This window comes from Tursiops truncatus, chromosome 5 (assembly GCF_011762595.2).
Source record: "Tursiops truncatus isolate mTurTru1 chromosome 5, mTurTru1.mat.Y, whole genome shotgun sequence".
Lineage (NCBI taxonomy): Eukaryota > Metazoa > Chordata > Mammalia > Artiodactyla > Delphinidae > Tursiops > Tursiops truncatus.
This window is the reverse complement of record NC_047038.1, coordinates 62,158,987-62,174,844: the sequence shown is the minus strand read 5'-3', so window position 1 is coordinate 62,174,844 and position 15,858 is coordinate 62,158,987. Positions and strand designations below refer to the sequence as shown.

Sequence of the window (15,858 nt, the reverse complement as noted above, 5' to 3'; positions counted from 1 at the left end):
AAATACACGCTCTTCCATCCCCAGCCGCTCCCCGGGGCTCCTCTGCCCCCATATCCTCACTATCAACTGGAGCATCTGCCTGGCCCAGGCTGCTGGTCAGTTTTTCTGACTAAGAGAAGCAGCAATTTCACATGATTCAGCATAATTTTCATTGTTCTTTACAGAGTGGGTTTTACGTATTTGGCATAGATCTAGGTGCATTATGTGCATAATCTAATCCTCAAAATATTCCTCTGGAGTTGATATTATTATACCCATTTTACAGATGAAGAAAGGAATACTCCAAGTGGTTGGTCACATGGTTAAGGAGCAGCCTGGCCCTACCTGGGTCTCTTTCATCTATACAACATTGCCTCGACTCTCTTCTACTTTGTAGCTTTCAGTTTCTATGGGATGGAAAACCAGATAGCCAAACTTAATAATATGGTGTTTAAAATAACAAGACAGCAATCACTTGGATTTGATGTCTGTTTTCTAAAGACCTTCGTTCAGGGAACAGTATTTGTTGATGCTATCCTTGAGGACTCAGTGGTGCATATTTCTTTCACATAAAAAAAGTGGATTTTAATTTGCATAAGAAATGCACAAATACGTTCTTGGCATAGAAGCTCCAGCCATGACAAAAGTGCACAGGGTAAGGTTGCTCCTGTAACCTTGTGCTTTCGAAACTGCCTTCAGGGCTTTGGGGAGCTTGGAGGCATTTGGGACCTGGGCTTCTGAGAGCTGGAGCGGTTGCTGAGTTAGTGAGTGCTGCATGAGGGAGTTACTGACAGGTGAACTGGTTGAAATAAGTCAGCTGTGAAAACTTTGCCGGGGGCTGCAGTTCTCGCGTATAACTTCATAGTAGACATTGAGTGCTTGCTATGCGCCAAGCTCATTCCAGGGGCTTTCTGGGAACCCTGTGATTCAGATACTTCGTTCCCAATTTACAGTTGAGAAACTGAGGCCCACAGCACGTAACTAACTTGCCAATGTCACCCTGCTGCAAGTAGCAGACCTGAGATTTGAACTCTAGCATCTGACGTCAGAGTCTATACTTACCCACGTGCTGTCACTGCCTCTTTCGTGGTAGCAGGAAAGACGGATGATAAACTTCCTCCTTTCAAAGAGACAACGTATACAGCTGGGGTGTTTTATAGAACTCTTAAACATTAACTCATTAAATTCTCCAAACTACCTTATGAGGTAGATCCTGTTATCACCCCATTTTGCAGATGAAGAAACAGAGGCCCAGAGGGTAAGAAAATTACCCAAGGTCACACAGCCAGCATGTGGCAGGATGGTGCCAGCAGTGGGCCCCTTCTCCTAATTACAGCAGACGAGAAGCCTTTGGGTCCTTGGAGCAAGCAGACTATATAATTTCCTCACCTTCCACACTCACAGACTATAGGGCTGTTCTTTTCTTTTTTAATTATGTCCTTTTCCTTTCAGAAAGTAGCCTTTTGGTTTCTGCTGCCTTGATTACCAGTAGGTATGTTGGAATAATACCAAGGCACTGATTTCATTCTTTCTCCTCTGCTCCCCTGTTCTTTCCCTTCTGTCTTTCTTATTCTTTACCCTCGTCCCTGTCAGGGCCTTCATCTGTCTGCCTGTGATTTCTCCAGTGACCTGTGAGGAAGGCTGGGGGCTCTGATCCTTCGTGTGGCCTTGGTTCTCCTTGGCCACCAGGAGACATCTGATCTCACTGGACGCCCCTCTTCCAGCCGTGGCCCTCTCTAGCTTCCAGCCTGTGCCAAAACAGCAGCTGGGGGATTAGATACATACTTGGGTCTCTTACCAGCTGATAACCTAGCTTTTTTAGTTTGCCTTTGAGACTTAAATTCTCTATAGAACAAAATGTATTTTTCTTTGCTTTGTCATTAACAGACTCTGAACTTAATATCAATTAAGACCTCCCTGTTGAGGTTAATTTAACTATTTAAAAAAAATGATCAGCACACTATAACATAATTTTTCTTTAAACATTGAAGAAAAAAGGAATAAAATTGAGTACAAACCATTACCATTTTTCCATGTTTATTTATGTTTTCTTTGCCTACATTTACATATTTTAAAACATTTGCAGTCACGATATATGACCCGTCTTCTGCTTTGCATTTTTAATTTGGCTAATGGGATAATATTTCACCTGTACTCATGGTGACATTCTTGTTTATGGTTTAAACCTATCATGTCTTGAATGTTGCAAATCAAGTCTTGTTTAGATAAATATCTCTTGAAGGATGAATTTATTGGCTGGCCTGCAGACTGATTATTTTCCCCCTAATCCTTTCTAAATAGAGCTGAATTGAAGAGCGTTTGGGTCTTCAATTCAGTGGCCTCTGTATGGAAGTTTGGAAAGTACCTGCAACTCCACTGTATGGAAGTTTGGAAAGTACCTGCAACTCCGTAGCTGAGCTTCTCTGCCAGGCCCTGACACTGTCTGAAAACAGCAAAAATTCAGAGCATTGCGATTACTCTCCAAGCGCCCTGGTTATGGTTATTCACACTAGGCAGAGAGAGGGATCCCTTGGTGACATTCTTACCTTGGGGCTCAATTTGTGTGGTGGCAAAAAGGATTCCTTCATAAACTACCATCATTACTGAGTAAATCTCTGGAACTTGCTATAATGGTTATGCAGACATCCTGTGAACTGTTAAACTACTCATCATTTAGGTAGAGACTTGGACATTGAAGGAGTAGGTCGGGGTGAAAAGCACCCACCCCAGAGTCAGATAGACCAGGGTTTGAATCTAGGTCTGTTTCTAGCTCTGTTTCTAGCTGTGGGACTCTGGCCAGTCAGTTACAGTCTTTAGGCCTCAGTGTCTATCTTTAAAATGGGGATGATAACTCTGCCCGCTCTTGGGGAGAATCAAACATGATGGGGTCTGTAAAGCTTTTAGCCAGTGACTGGTACATACCAGGATCTTGCCTTGAATGTAAGGGAAAACTTTGAAAAGAGTAATAGTGGGAGAGAAGACAAGGCATTTTTCTTGTCTGATTTTGACTGGTCTATGCATATTATCAGGCAGAAATTCAGGAAAGAAGAGAGGAAGCAGTTTCTGGAAATTACTGCCCACTGGAAAATTTCCCCTGTCCTTGACCGGCTTTGCTTGCCCTATAATTGACTCCTCCCATCCTTTGGATGCCCATGAAGGGAAGAATAGTTGGACAGAATGTTGACAACTGTAGGAGAAACCATCTTTTGCAGCGTTTTGGAGTTATGAGTAATCACAAGGAGGAGAAATATATTCATTAGAACTTAATTGGATTATTGCTCTTTTACAGCCAAATTAAAGCATGTGTTTATGTGCTCGTGGTGGTGTTCTGTTAGAGTTTTCTCATCACAGGAAACCCAAAATGTTCCCAAGGGTTAGTTTACTGAGATTTACTCCCTGGTATGGATTGCAGGGTAGACTAGAGACAAGGACGTATGTGCGTGTGTATGTGTGTGTTGGTCTCACACACCCACCCTCAATGGGTATGAATGATCAAAACTTGAGTCTACTCTTAAAGCATCACTCATAGCAAACAAAGGGGTTGTTTACTATTGTTTCTAAGAAATAGGGGCAAGATACAGGAATACATGAATACATGAGAAACAACACAAGCCCATAAAAACAAGTTTTAGTAATGATTTTAATATATTTTCCTAATCTCTCTGGCAGCATTTTATCATCTGATGTTTCTAACAGAGGTCATCATTTTGATTAATTAATTTTCTCAGGTGACTATTTAAACTTCTGTTTTTGAAAAGCTCATTCTTATAAGTGAATGCTATTAGTGTTATCTTTGTTTTCATACCTTTTTTGTTGTTGTTATTTTTCCCTCTTTTCTGTTTATAGTTTTGAAGTTTAGTAAATGATGGCAGAATATAAATCTCAACTGGCAAATTATTGTGTATTCCCTAAACTCTTTATCTGAAAGAAAATTATTGTCCTGAATTCTTAGTATTAGTTAAAGGGAAAATGATGAGACTGTACTTAAATTTGTCTTACAGAGGGTAATGTGCCTTTTTTGTCACGTGGGAAAAGATACTGCTGATCCATTTCAGCACTGTTTTTGTAATGATAAGAGTCTTATTTAGATCAAACCTTGTGTTTGGATATGCATTTGTGCATCTTCACAGATAGTCATGAAAGGCAAAGAAAATATTTCTTTTTGAAAAGGCTGGTATGCTCCATCAATATGTCTTCAGAAACCCCATACATTTGCAAGGGTTGTGAAGGGGAGAAAATTAGATTGTAGGGGGCAAAACCCCCTTACTATTTTATATGTAAAACACAGATATGCGTATACTACATAAACGTGTATATCTGCAGTATTATAGTTTCATGGGAGGGTGATTAGGAAAAAAATGTAAAAAAAAAGGCCTCTGGGTGGAGCAATAATGAAAAAAAGTTGAAACACTGGATACATCCTTAGCTATTAGCACTTAAAAGCAGCAGTGTTGAAAACAGAGTTAATTTTCCTCCTCTCGGATTTCATCTGAGATGATAATGTTGGTGTTGGCTCACATGATAAATAGTGATTTTTAAATTGTTTCATTGTCTCTGGGGAATTTGGTGTGGTTAGTCCTGAGGACAGTGCTTTAAAAATCAATGGGAATGGGTCAGGAGTCGGTCATCACATCTGGCCTTGCCCGGAAATACCCAAGAGAAACTTGACCACTCACTTCAGTCTTTTATCCTTAAGACTTTTCACCCTACAAAAGACGAAAAGAACATGTGTGTCTGTGCATGGCGGTGGGGTAGGCACCCAAGAAGCTTAGATTCAATTTGCTTTAGTGGACAGCCTAGGCACCCCCTACAAACTTGGATTTTTTTTAAAAAAAGTTAACATTAGAAGTCTAATTTAACTGATGGGTGTGACCAACATTTGAAATTTAAAGCTATCTGGCTAGAGTTAAGGTCTTGTATGGTCTGAATGGCCCACCTAGAAAATTAATCCTTTCTCATCCCTGGTTCTATGTGGGATAGACTTGATACTACATGGGTATCCAGAATTTAGGGCTAATTCGTTGAGCATGTATAAGGTATTAAAATACAGGTCTCTTGAGACATACATTTTATGACATATTTAGCAAAGTGAGTTAAATTCAGTTTCCTTTTGGTTTGAGAAGGGGAGAAAGATATGGCTTCTGTGTTATATTGCTAATGACGTGTAGGAAACAAAGCTCTGTGGTAGATCTGCTTTCCTTTGCATAGATTCTCTGTCACTCTCCCTAAATTCCTGCGTGGTGAAAAGTATTGGCAGATGGTGCCACATCTGGGTTTTTCTTGGGAAAGACCCTCCCTTCTCCAGGGCCCCAGGGCCTCATTTGTGAACTGAAGGAAATCAATTAGGTGTTTTCCAAACAGTTTTTCTGATATGATAATTCTATGATCACTCATCTGATTGATTCCATTTTAATTCTTTTTTTAAATTAATTAATTAATTAGTTTTTGGCTGTGTTGGGTCTTCATTGCTGCAAGCGGGCTTTCTCTAGTTGCGGTGAGCAGAGGCTACTCTTTGTTGTGGTGCGTGGGCTTCTCATTGCGGTGGCTTCTCTTGTTGTGGGGCACGGGCTCTAGGCATGCGAGGTTCAGTAGTTGTGGCACGCGGGCTTCAGTAGTTGTGGCTTGCGGGCTCTAGAGCGCAGGCTCAGTAGTTGTGGCGCACAGGCTTAGCTGCTCCGTGGCATGTGGGATCTTCCCAGACCAGGGCTCAAACCCATGTCCCCTTATTGTCAGGCGGATGCTTAACCACTGCGCAACCAGGGAAGTCCCCCATTTTAATTCTTGACCTTCTTTTTTTTCCTTAGCAAATGCTGATGTTTTAAAGGCAATGGTAGCAGATAACAACCTGTGTGATCCTGAAAGGTGAGTGCTTTTCCCCTGATTTTATGGGGCTTTCGTTTTCAGTTATCCGCTAGAGCAGGTTTCTGTACTTTGGCACTATTGACATTTGGGCCAGGGAATTCTTTGCTGTGACGAACTGTCCTGTGCATTGTAGGACATTTAACAGCATTCCTGGCCTCCACTTACTGGGTGCCATCGTCCCTTTCTCCTGCTGTGTGACATCCCAGAACCAACGCCTCCACACACTGTCAATGTACCCTGGGGGCAAAGTCGCCCCTGGCTGAGAAGGGCTGCATTAGAGAACGGTGTTGAGAGGGAAGAGTAGCCCTGGAGCTGGGGACCTGGGTGAGTCTTACCTCCACCACTTCTGGATCCCCTCTTCTCTGGCAAGTTAACCGAGCACCCTGAGCTCAAGTTCCATCATCTATAAACTGGAGATAACCACTGTACCAACTTAATTGGAATATTATGAGGAATACCGAATACCTCGGGCATCGAAAGACCTCTATGAACAATGATGATTAAACGAAAAACCAGGCTGGTTTGGGGGCACCTGCTAAGTTCTGTTCTTGTATTACCAGTTTTAGGTTATGGTGGTTGAGTATCATAGTCCTTCCTAATTAATTACAGGTAACTGTATTTCTATGTAAGTTTTCATGCTTCATGGAGCATTTATTGAGTGCCTGCTGTGTGCTGGGCATGATGCTGGAGCCGGGCCTTCACAGATCCTTGCCATGGAGGACGAAGTCTAGTGGGGAGTGGAGACAAGAAGCAGGGGCTGCTTGTAGGCAGAGAAAGTCCAGGACAAAAGGCCCGGGAGAGTGAAAGTGTGGGATGCCTCTGGGTAACGTTCAGTCTGGGGTGGCCCGAGTTCATGCTATGGACAGAAGCAAGAAAGGCCAGGAAGGCAAGTTGGGTTTGAGTGACATGGCAAGGAGTTTGGACCTTTTCCTGCTTACTCTGTGGGTGGTACACCCAGCGCATCTTAGCTATTTCATACATGTTTGTCAAACTGGCCACGTTAGATCTGCATTTTAGCGAGGTGACTTAGTGCCAGAAGGCCAGTGAAAGGAGCTCTGGTGGTGTAGTTTATAGAAACATACGAGCTGTGGTTTCCGCCACACTCCAGCCCTGACCACAGACTCCTTGTGTTAGGACCATGTCACCTCATCGAATCTTTGCCTCAGTCATCTTAGGGCATCCTATAGTCCCTGTCATTGGGTTTTGTGTGCAGCGTGTACTAGATAAATGTTTGTTGAATGAATGTTGTTAAATTTTTTTGTCTACTTTTGAAGTGGGCAAGTGGGCTGGTTACCAGCGGCATAAAGGCTGGCTTATGCTGTCATGAGACTTCTGTATGCCTTTTGGGCTCTCAGCCCAGTCTCAGGAGTCAGGCTCTGCTGTTATGTGCTGCCCTGCCCACCCCACCTACACCAGGTCAGAGGACTGATTCCTGGTTGGGCTGGCCGTGTCCTGTCTTATTTCCTCCTTTCCTAGTGGACCAGAGCCTTGACACGTGCCTTTTGAAAGCAGCCAGCATCTGACCTATATATACTTCTGCTTTTTGTGTTTTGGATGGTACGGCTGGGTTTCTTCCAGGTTATCAGAGTGATCTCCCCTGTTTCTGAAGCACTGTAGCATGATGGTTAAGATCATGGTTTCTAGATTTAGTCTTTCTAGATTTGGATCTCAGCTGTCGCTTACTAGCTGTGTGACCTTGGGTAAGTTACTTAACTGCTCTGAGGCTCAGTGTCCTAGTTTCTAAAATGAGGAAACTAATAATACCTACCTCAAGGTTTTGTGAAGATCAGTGGAATTAATATATATCAAGTGCGTAGACTGCTAAGTGTTAGCTATTTTTGTTATTACTATGATCAACATCTGTCTTGAGCATCACTTTTGATGTCTTGACCTAAAAGCTTTCTTCCTTTGACACAATAGTCAGATTGGATCAAATATTCTATCTTAAGTCATCCGATAATTTGATTGGAATTTAAGTTTTTCTCTCCTCCAGGGCACATATATTCGGGGCATCTCTTAGCTTAGAGACCTAGGAGGAACTTGGGTATGTGTGAGAAATTAGTTTACTTGAAATTAGACTGCATGCAAAGGGAGATCAGCCATTTGGAAAGAGATCTAATACTTGAAAGACAAACAGTGCATCATCATTAGAAGCAGTGGTTTATTTCCGGCCAGTTAATTCCATACTGGAAGTGATAAATCACATTGTTACTGTTTAAAACGAACTGTCATTGTCTAGTCATAAGAGCTGAGTACCTGCTGCCTGAGATCAGTTCACGAAGCCCATTTGTATAATTGGAAGAGGCATTTTTTTTCTTTTGATTTAAACCTGCTTCTTATAATGCAGGGGGAGAGAATGCCTTAGCTGGTATTTCTTTTAATAACCAGTTCGACCTTTTCCTTTTTTTTTTTTTCCCCACGTTAGCCCGGCGACCCCTAGCACTCCTGGGAGCCCACCTGTGAGCCCCGGGCCCTTGTCGCCAGGTGGCACCCCAGGGAAGCACATCTGCGGCCACCATCTGCACACAGTGGGTGGCGCTGTCGAGCGGGACGTGTGTCATCGATGTAGGCACAAGCGATGGCACTTCATAAAACCCACCAACAAGGCCAAAGAGGGCCGCTCAAGGCGCCAAGGAGAAGTTACTGTCCTCTCTGTGGGCAGGTGAGTCCTGGGGGTGCTTTGGGTTTGTGTAACACAGTTGCTGCGCTGTGTGGATTTGTACACCCGCTAAATGTAGAGTGTGTTCTCCTGAGCCTGGCTCGGGTCCTATCTCTGGGCTTCTTTGATGTTTTCTGGTCTGAGTCCTGTATTTTTCCAACAGCAGAAGAATTCTAAGAGGTGGCTATTGCAAGATCAGGTGTGACTTGTATTAATTAAGGTAACAAATTAATTACTTGCTGTATTAGGGTTCTACAGAGAAGCAGACTCACACAGACACACATGTAAGAGATTTATTATGGGAATTAACTCACACGATTATGGAGGCCAAGAAGACAGGAAAGCTGGTGGTAATTCAGTCCAAGTCCAAAGGCCTGAGAACCAGGGGAGCCGGTGGTATTAGTCCTGGTCCCAGTCTGAAGGCTTAGAAACCAGGAATGCTCATGTCTTATGGCAAAAGAAGAGGGATGTGTCAGCTCAAGTAAAAAGAGCAAATTCAGTCTCCCGTTGCCTTTTAGTTCTGTTCAGGCCCTCAAGGGATTGGATGATGCCCATTCTCATTGGTGAGGGTGATCTTTACTCAATCTACCAATTCAAAGGCTAATCTCTTCTGCAAACATCCTCACAGACACACCCAGAAACAATGTTTTATCAACTCTCTGGGCAGTCCTTAGCCTGGTCAAGTTGACTCATAAAATTAACCATCACACTTGCTCTAACAGATAAAACCCAAATCTCAACTGTTAGGGAATGTAAATTTGTATTTCACTTGTGGAAATCGAAAGATCAGTGGTGGCTCTTCAAGCAGTCACCCAGAGCCCTGGATCCTTTCCATCTTGTGCCTCTGCTGGATTTGCTAGCAGGAGAAAGTACGCAGAGCATTGTTCACAAGAGGTTTTTCAGGAGATGGGCCTGAAGTGGCACATTTCAGTCTTGCTCACATTCCTCTGTCTGGAACTCAATCACTTGGCCACACCTAATGGCCAGGGAGGTAGGTAACGTCGGCCAGGAAGAAGGGAAGAGATGGAGCCTGGTCCACTGCTCTCCAGCCTCTGCCGTGTAAGATCCACGTGGACCCCTGGGACTGCTCGCTTTTCCTTCACCTCCTCCTTTCCCAGTCCTAAAGTTCCATTTACCTGTGACCCATATGTGATGTAGAGATCTTGCAGTTCAAGTGATAAACAATTTGACGATACTGTATGCAGAGCATTTTTGGTTGATTTTGAGCCTCCTGCAGGAACTGCAGGGCTCATGCTGCACGTGCCAAGGCAGTAGAGAGTAATGGTCGAGAGCATGCCTGCCGGCACCAGACTGGGGAAGCCCTGAGCAAAAGCTGACAGTGTTGCCTACGTGATCCTTCTCTCCTTACTGACAAACTCTGGGAAGAGTAGCCTGGACTCACTGAATCACCCTCATTTGACTCCTGACACCACTACTTACAAACTGTTACTTCTCTCTGTGCCCCAGTTTTCCCCTCTATAAAATGGGGATGACAGTAGCACTCACCTTATCGGGTTGCTGTGAAGACGAAATAAGGTGACTCAGGTATAGGTCTTAGAGCAGTTTTTGGTGCTTATTATATACTCAAGAATTGTTGGCTATTATTATTACTGTTATTTGAATTCCATTGAGTTTCATCATGTGTTGCACAAGCAACAAGGAGAAGACTCCTTGGCTCTTTGCCACTTATAACAAAACAGTGCAACTCATGACCACACTGTTTTATTCAGAGCAGAGTCATGGGAACTTATGAATGTGGAATGCGGTGAGAACCTGTAACTTGTTTGGACAAAGTGTATTTTGTTTGCTTTAAAAAAAAATCTGCTGAAACTTTCAACTCAGATTCAACATGGCTTTTTTAAACGCCCCCAATCCAACTCTCTGTCTTGGAGATAGAATAAATACTATGACTGCTGAGTGATTACAGGCTGCTTTTCAGCAAGTGTTGCTTAAAGAGAGTCTTAAAGTTTGACCGAATAGGTTTGTGGTGACAACTTTTTTCCTGATCCTCCGTTCACTGCTTCAGAGTCTGCTTCCTCCTTCTGGTGGGTGAGCTCATTTTGGACAAACAAAGAGAATTTATTTTAGATGGTTTTGAGGGAAATGAAGACCAAGACTAGAGAGAAACTGCTGTGAAAGATTTTCGGGTTTTGATGGTGATGGACGAGAAAAGCAGTCCAACTGAGTACATTTCTTTAACTTCTCTCTTAATTCTTAAGGAAAATCTCTTTCTTAAATTCCTTAACCCTTAATGAAAACCCAAATTTGCTTCAAAAACAGAAACAAAAAAACCCAGACAAAACTCATGCAGACACAAAAACTCTGCCACCCGACTGATGCTGATAAACGTGTGTCTGGGGCCCTGTTTAGAGAGGTAGACCCTCTGCTGGGTGAAATTTGAGAAGACAGTTCCCTAGTGAACATCAGATTTGCAAACTGGTCGGGCTTTTATCCAGCCTTCTGTTGTTAAAACAGCTGATGTTTAAGCCCAGGTCCTTGTTAGAAACCACAGCTCTGAGGCTGTTTCATATTTGAGTACCTGTGTTTCTTAGTGCATTTCCCATGCTCTGTAAACTGTGCAGCAGAGTCTGTGATGTGTTGAGTGAACATCAGCTGGGAGGTTTGGCAGGACGGTTCCTCCTGTTGAATATGGTGGTTTTCTTTTCTTTTCTTTTCTTTTTTTTTTTGTGGTACACGGGCCTCTCACTGTTGTGGCCTCGGATGCGCAGGCCCAGCGGCCATGGCTCATGGGCCCAGCCGCTCCGCGGCATGTGGGATCTTCCCGGACCTGGGCATGAACCCGTGTCCCCTGCATCGGCAGGCGGACTCTCAAGCACTGCGCCACCAGGGAAGCCCTTCTTTTCCTTTTAAAAAAGTTTTTATTGAAGTATAGTTGATTTACAATGTCGTGTTAATTTCAGGTGTACAGCACAGTGATTCAGCTATATATATATTAATATAATACGTATATATTAATACATATATATATATTCTTTCTCAGATTCTTTTCCCTTATAGGTTGTTACAAAATACTGAGTATAGTTCCCTGCACTATATAGTAGGTTCTTGTTGGTTATCTATTTTATATATAGTCCTGTGTGTATGTGAATATGGTGGTTTTCATTGCTGTCCTAACTTTTGGCTGAGTTTGTTTGGGATCCTCCAGGTGGATGATTTTTACTTCATTCATGATTCTTGTTCAGTGGAAAAGCAAAACCCGTCACATGTCCTCTTTCCTCCACTCAGGTTTAGGGTTACGAAAGTGGAACACAAGTCAAATCAGAAGGAGCGGAGAAGTTTAATGTCAGTTAGTGGGACCGACAGCGTCAATGGGGAGGTGTCTATGACACCCCTGAAGAGAGAGCGAAGTGGCACAGAGTAGCAGGTAAGTTGAAGTTGTGGCGACATTGGGGGTGGGTGGTACATGGCAGAGAGAAGGTGCCCAGAGCCTCCCTGGAGTCTGTGGTAATACGGGAGTGACTTGGCAGGGAAATGAGAAGTACTTTCCTGGAGCTGGTAAGGCTGTAGGGGTCGGAACACCATTACTTGTCTGCCCAGAGCTTTTTGTGAAGAGCCCATCAACACAGGTGCCTCCAGGGACCTGGCCTATATAATAATGAGTGGGGAGGATTACTTAGGGGGTAATGTGGAGTGGTGGGGACTGGAGCAAACTAGAAATCACATAACCCATCTGTTAGGGTTTGCATTACCACAAGGCAGGAAGCACTTAGTGTGGCTAGATCTTAGGCAAAAAAGGTGGAAATCTAGACTTTTTTTTTTAGCGGTACGCGGGCCTCTCACTGTTGTGGCCTCTCCCGTTGCGGAGCACAGGCTCCGGACGCGCAGGCTCAGCGGCCATGGCTCACGGGCCCAGCCGCTCCACGGCATGTGGAATCTTCCCGGACCGGGGCACGAACCCGTGTCCCCTGCATCGTCAGGCGGACTCCCAACCACTGCGCCACCAGGGAAGCCCCTACAGGTGAAATCAACAGGTTTTTAAATGTTGGCGGCCTGTTAAAAATCCTTTAAATGACCACGCAGGCCAAATGAAATATAATCTTGTCGCCATTTCTAGGTAAACTGTGATTCGAAAAAGGCTTGAGCAAGCAAAGCAATGCTTTTTTCCTTTGAGTTGGAAACCAGTTTTGTTTGATGTGTCACAGTTCTAAAATACCCCCAGTAGAAGTATTACTCCTTCCACCAAATATTTTGAAGCAATTCAAAAGCAAACGTGAATGCTTCTTGGCTTGGCACTTTTAACTTTGGGAGATATTACTTAAAAAAAAAAGCCTGTGATAATTTGATATTGGCTTAGCCTTTATCTTCTTTGCTTTCTGTTCTGGCTTGAGTCCCATTCATCCCTTTCATGTTACTTATTATATGTAAAAGGATGAGTGTGAGGACTCAGGAGTGACCAGCTCCAAAGTCTCCAATGGAACGGTCAGAGCCTGAATGCTAAGGCAGAAGAGGTTCCACTTCCAAAGGGAGGGGGAGGGGGGGTAAGGGGGGGAGGAATAGCCAGGTCCTAGAAGGTACAGGGAAACAGCAAGGTTGAACCTGAGCCTTGGAGTCAGGCTGCCTGGTTCAGGTTCCCGTTCCCCACTCACTAGCCCTGGGACCTGGACAAGGTGCTTGGGCTTTTTTATGCCTCACTTTCCTCACCGAGAAATAAAAATGATGCTGCTTGCCTTGAGGGATGGCAATGCGATATCAGGGAAATAACATGGGAAGCCCAGGGCCTGGCAGATAGGAAATGCCCAGTTAGTGCTACTGATTATTTTAAGTGGCCAGTTTGGCGGAGAAGGGGCTTTTGAGTGAAGCTTCTGATAACCTGCCTGGGCTCAGAGGGGTTGAGGATGATCCAGAAGTCATCTGGGGGCTTCCCTGGTGGCGCAGTGGTTGAGAGTCCGCCTGCCGATGCAGGGGACACAGGTTCGTTCCCCGGTCTGGGAAGATCCCACATGCTGTGGAGTGGCTGCGCCCGTGAGCCATGGCCGCTGAGCCTGCGCTTCCGGAGCCTGTGCTCCGCAACGAGAGAGGCCACAACAGTGAGAGGCCCGCGTACTGCAAAAACAAAAAAACAAAACAAAAAAACCAAAACAGAAGTCATCTGGAAGAGTTGTGCTCCTGAATTCTGTAAGACGTAGGGGCTCTGATAGCTTTCCAGCACTGGTTCTTGCCATTTCGCCCTTGGGAAGATCTGGCCGCTTCCCCTGAGTTGAGGAACCCAACAGAGGCTTTCTTTAAAGACGAGACATGGAGCAGAAAAGTCTGTCTTTGGCTTCTCAGCCAGTTACTGGTGCCTTGGGAAGGGAACCCAGAGGAATTTAGGAAAACGAAGAGGATGATGATCATAAAAGCAGCCAATGTCAATTCAGTATTCTAGTCTTCTGGGTGTTGTACTGAGATGTGTCTCGCATGTCACCATTATAAACATCTCCTAATGGGATGGATACTATTACCCCAGCTTTATAGATGAGGAAACCAGTGCACGGAAAGGGTAAATTACATGTTATGGATCACATGACTGGAAAGAGGAGCTGATTTGAACTGAGGTCTGTGACTGTAAGACCAGCTGCACTCTTCTGCCGTCCCGGGGTGCTCACGAAGGGGCAGCCCTAGATCCATGAATGAGGAACATCTCCACCAATGATCTGGAACCTGGTGGTCTAATATGGTAGCCACTAGTCACCTGTGGCTACTTAAATTTAAATTAATTAAAATTAAAAGTTTCATTCTGCAATTGCACTAGTCACATTTCAAGTGTTCAGTAGCCATAGATGACTGGGGTCTGCCAGATACAGACATTTTCCATCATTGCAGAAAGTATTACCCACAGAGTAGATGGTACCTTAGATGTCAGAATTGGAATCCTGAGTGACTTTGGTAAATTAGAGAAACATTCTGATTGAAGTTGCGAGGACTTGGCTTCTGGGACGAGAAGTATGTGGCTATTCAGGTCTAAGGTGAGGAAGGCCCAGCCAGTTTAGCTGCAAAGAAAGAGAAAGCATGAGCTGTAATGACAGTTCTGCATATGAGTCATCAACCTGGCAGTGTGCTGAGAGACAGAGCAGAGGTGGGTAAGAAGACACTGCTTGCCCTCGGGCAGGAAGCGCAAGGTGATCCTGGGTTAGGCTCAGCCAGATTCCAGCCTTGCTGAAGTGCCGTGCCCGGAGGGAGGCACTCAAGGTCTGGGAAGGTTAAAAGAATTAGGATTGCTCAGGTAGTTTTCTTGGTCCAAATTCTGTCCGTATCTGGATTTGATCCAGTCATCTGAAAATCCTGACCACATCTGACTGGTTTACAACTTGATACTCTCTGCAAAGCACGCAATCTTCTCACCGGGATTTTGTGAAAGAGCATTGGATTTGATTAGAAGACCTGGGCTCTCATCATAGCTTCGCCGCTTGGAAATTGTCCTTAACTGCCCTTACTCCAGGTTTCCTTGAATGTGAAATAGGATATTAAATCCATCGATTGAAGGCGAGTGCCAGGAGAGCATCTGGCCTGTCATTGGCTCTAAGTGGTGCTGTGCCGTCCAAAGGTGCAACGAGCACGAGTGACCTCAGAAAGGGGATGTGTTTTCCGAGCCTTCAACATAATTGGAATTAATTTTGGAATTAAAAAATAATTTTTATTATGGAAAATGTCAAACAGACTCAAAAGTAGAGAGAATAATGTCACAAATGCCGATGGACTAATTTAATTATAAGACGTACTGCGTATTGAGTATCTACTATGTACCGGGCATGCTTTAGAAGGCATATTCCATGTATTAACTGATTTAATCCTCACAACAGCAATAAGTAGGTGCCAGTTTAAGCAGAGAGAGTTGAGGCAACTTGTTTAGAGTTACCAGCAAGAATGTGGTAGAGTTTAGAGCCCAACCCAGGCAGTCTGGCTCCCGGAGTCCCAGACTTCACCACTCAGCCGGGTCCAAGGAAAAACAGGTCCTGTGGTTACAGCCTGCTGAGGTTGGGACCTGCTGAGTGATGATGTCTGATGAGCCCAACAGAGAATGGACTCTGCGAAAGGAGGGAAAGGACTAATCACTGACACTCAAAACTATGTATGTACTTACGAAAATTTTTCTTGCTTGGTTTCTTAATATTTCTCATCCTCCGAAAAAGTATGTTTGGGCGATTTAATGTGACTTGATTTTCCAACAAGAGAGATCCTGAAGTTTTTCCTTCTAGGCCCAGAAGATCTCTGGTTCTGAGCTGAATAGGAAGATCTGCACTGGGATGTAACTAATACAATAAGACGGGAGTGTTATATACCTTTTGTGCTGTCTAATACAGGTTTTAGAGTTGTGTTTTTTTCCTGAAAAATATTTTTGTTTAAATTTGAATTTTTGG

General features: G+C 44.1%; 1 protein-coding gene across 1 annotated transcript in view; it reads left to right on the top strand.

Annotated features, from left to right (window-relative positions):
• RELL1 (RELT like 1) overlaps positions 1–15,858 on the top strand; it is a 62,821-nt gene that overhangs the window by 36,747 nt on the left and 10,216 nt on the right. Inside the window, exons 4-6 of the mRNA XM_004322066.4 lie at positions 5,784–5,841; positions 8,267–8,503; positions 11,747–11,885. Of these exons, the coding sequence (XP_004322114.2) occupies positions 5,784–5,841; positions 8,267–8,503; positions 11,747–11,882 (431 nt within the window). The 3' untranslated portion in view covers positions 11,883–11,885. The remainder of the gene's footprint in view (positions 1–5,783; positions 5,842–8,266; positions 8,504–11,746; positions 11,886–15,858) is intronic.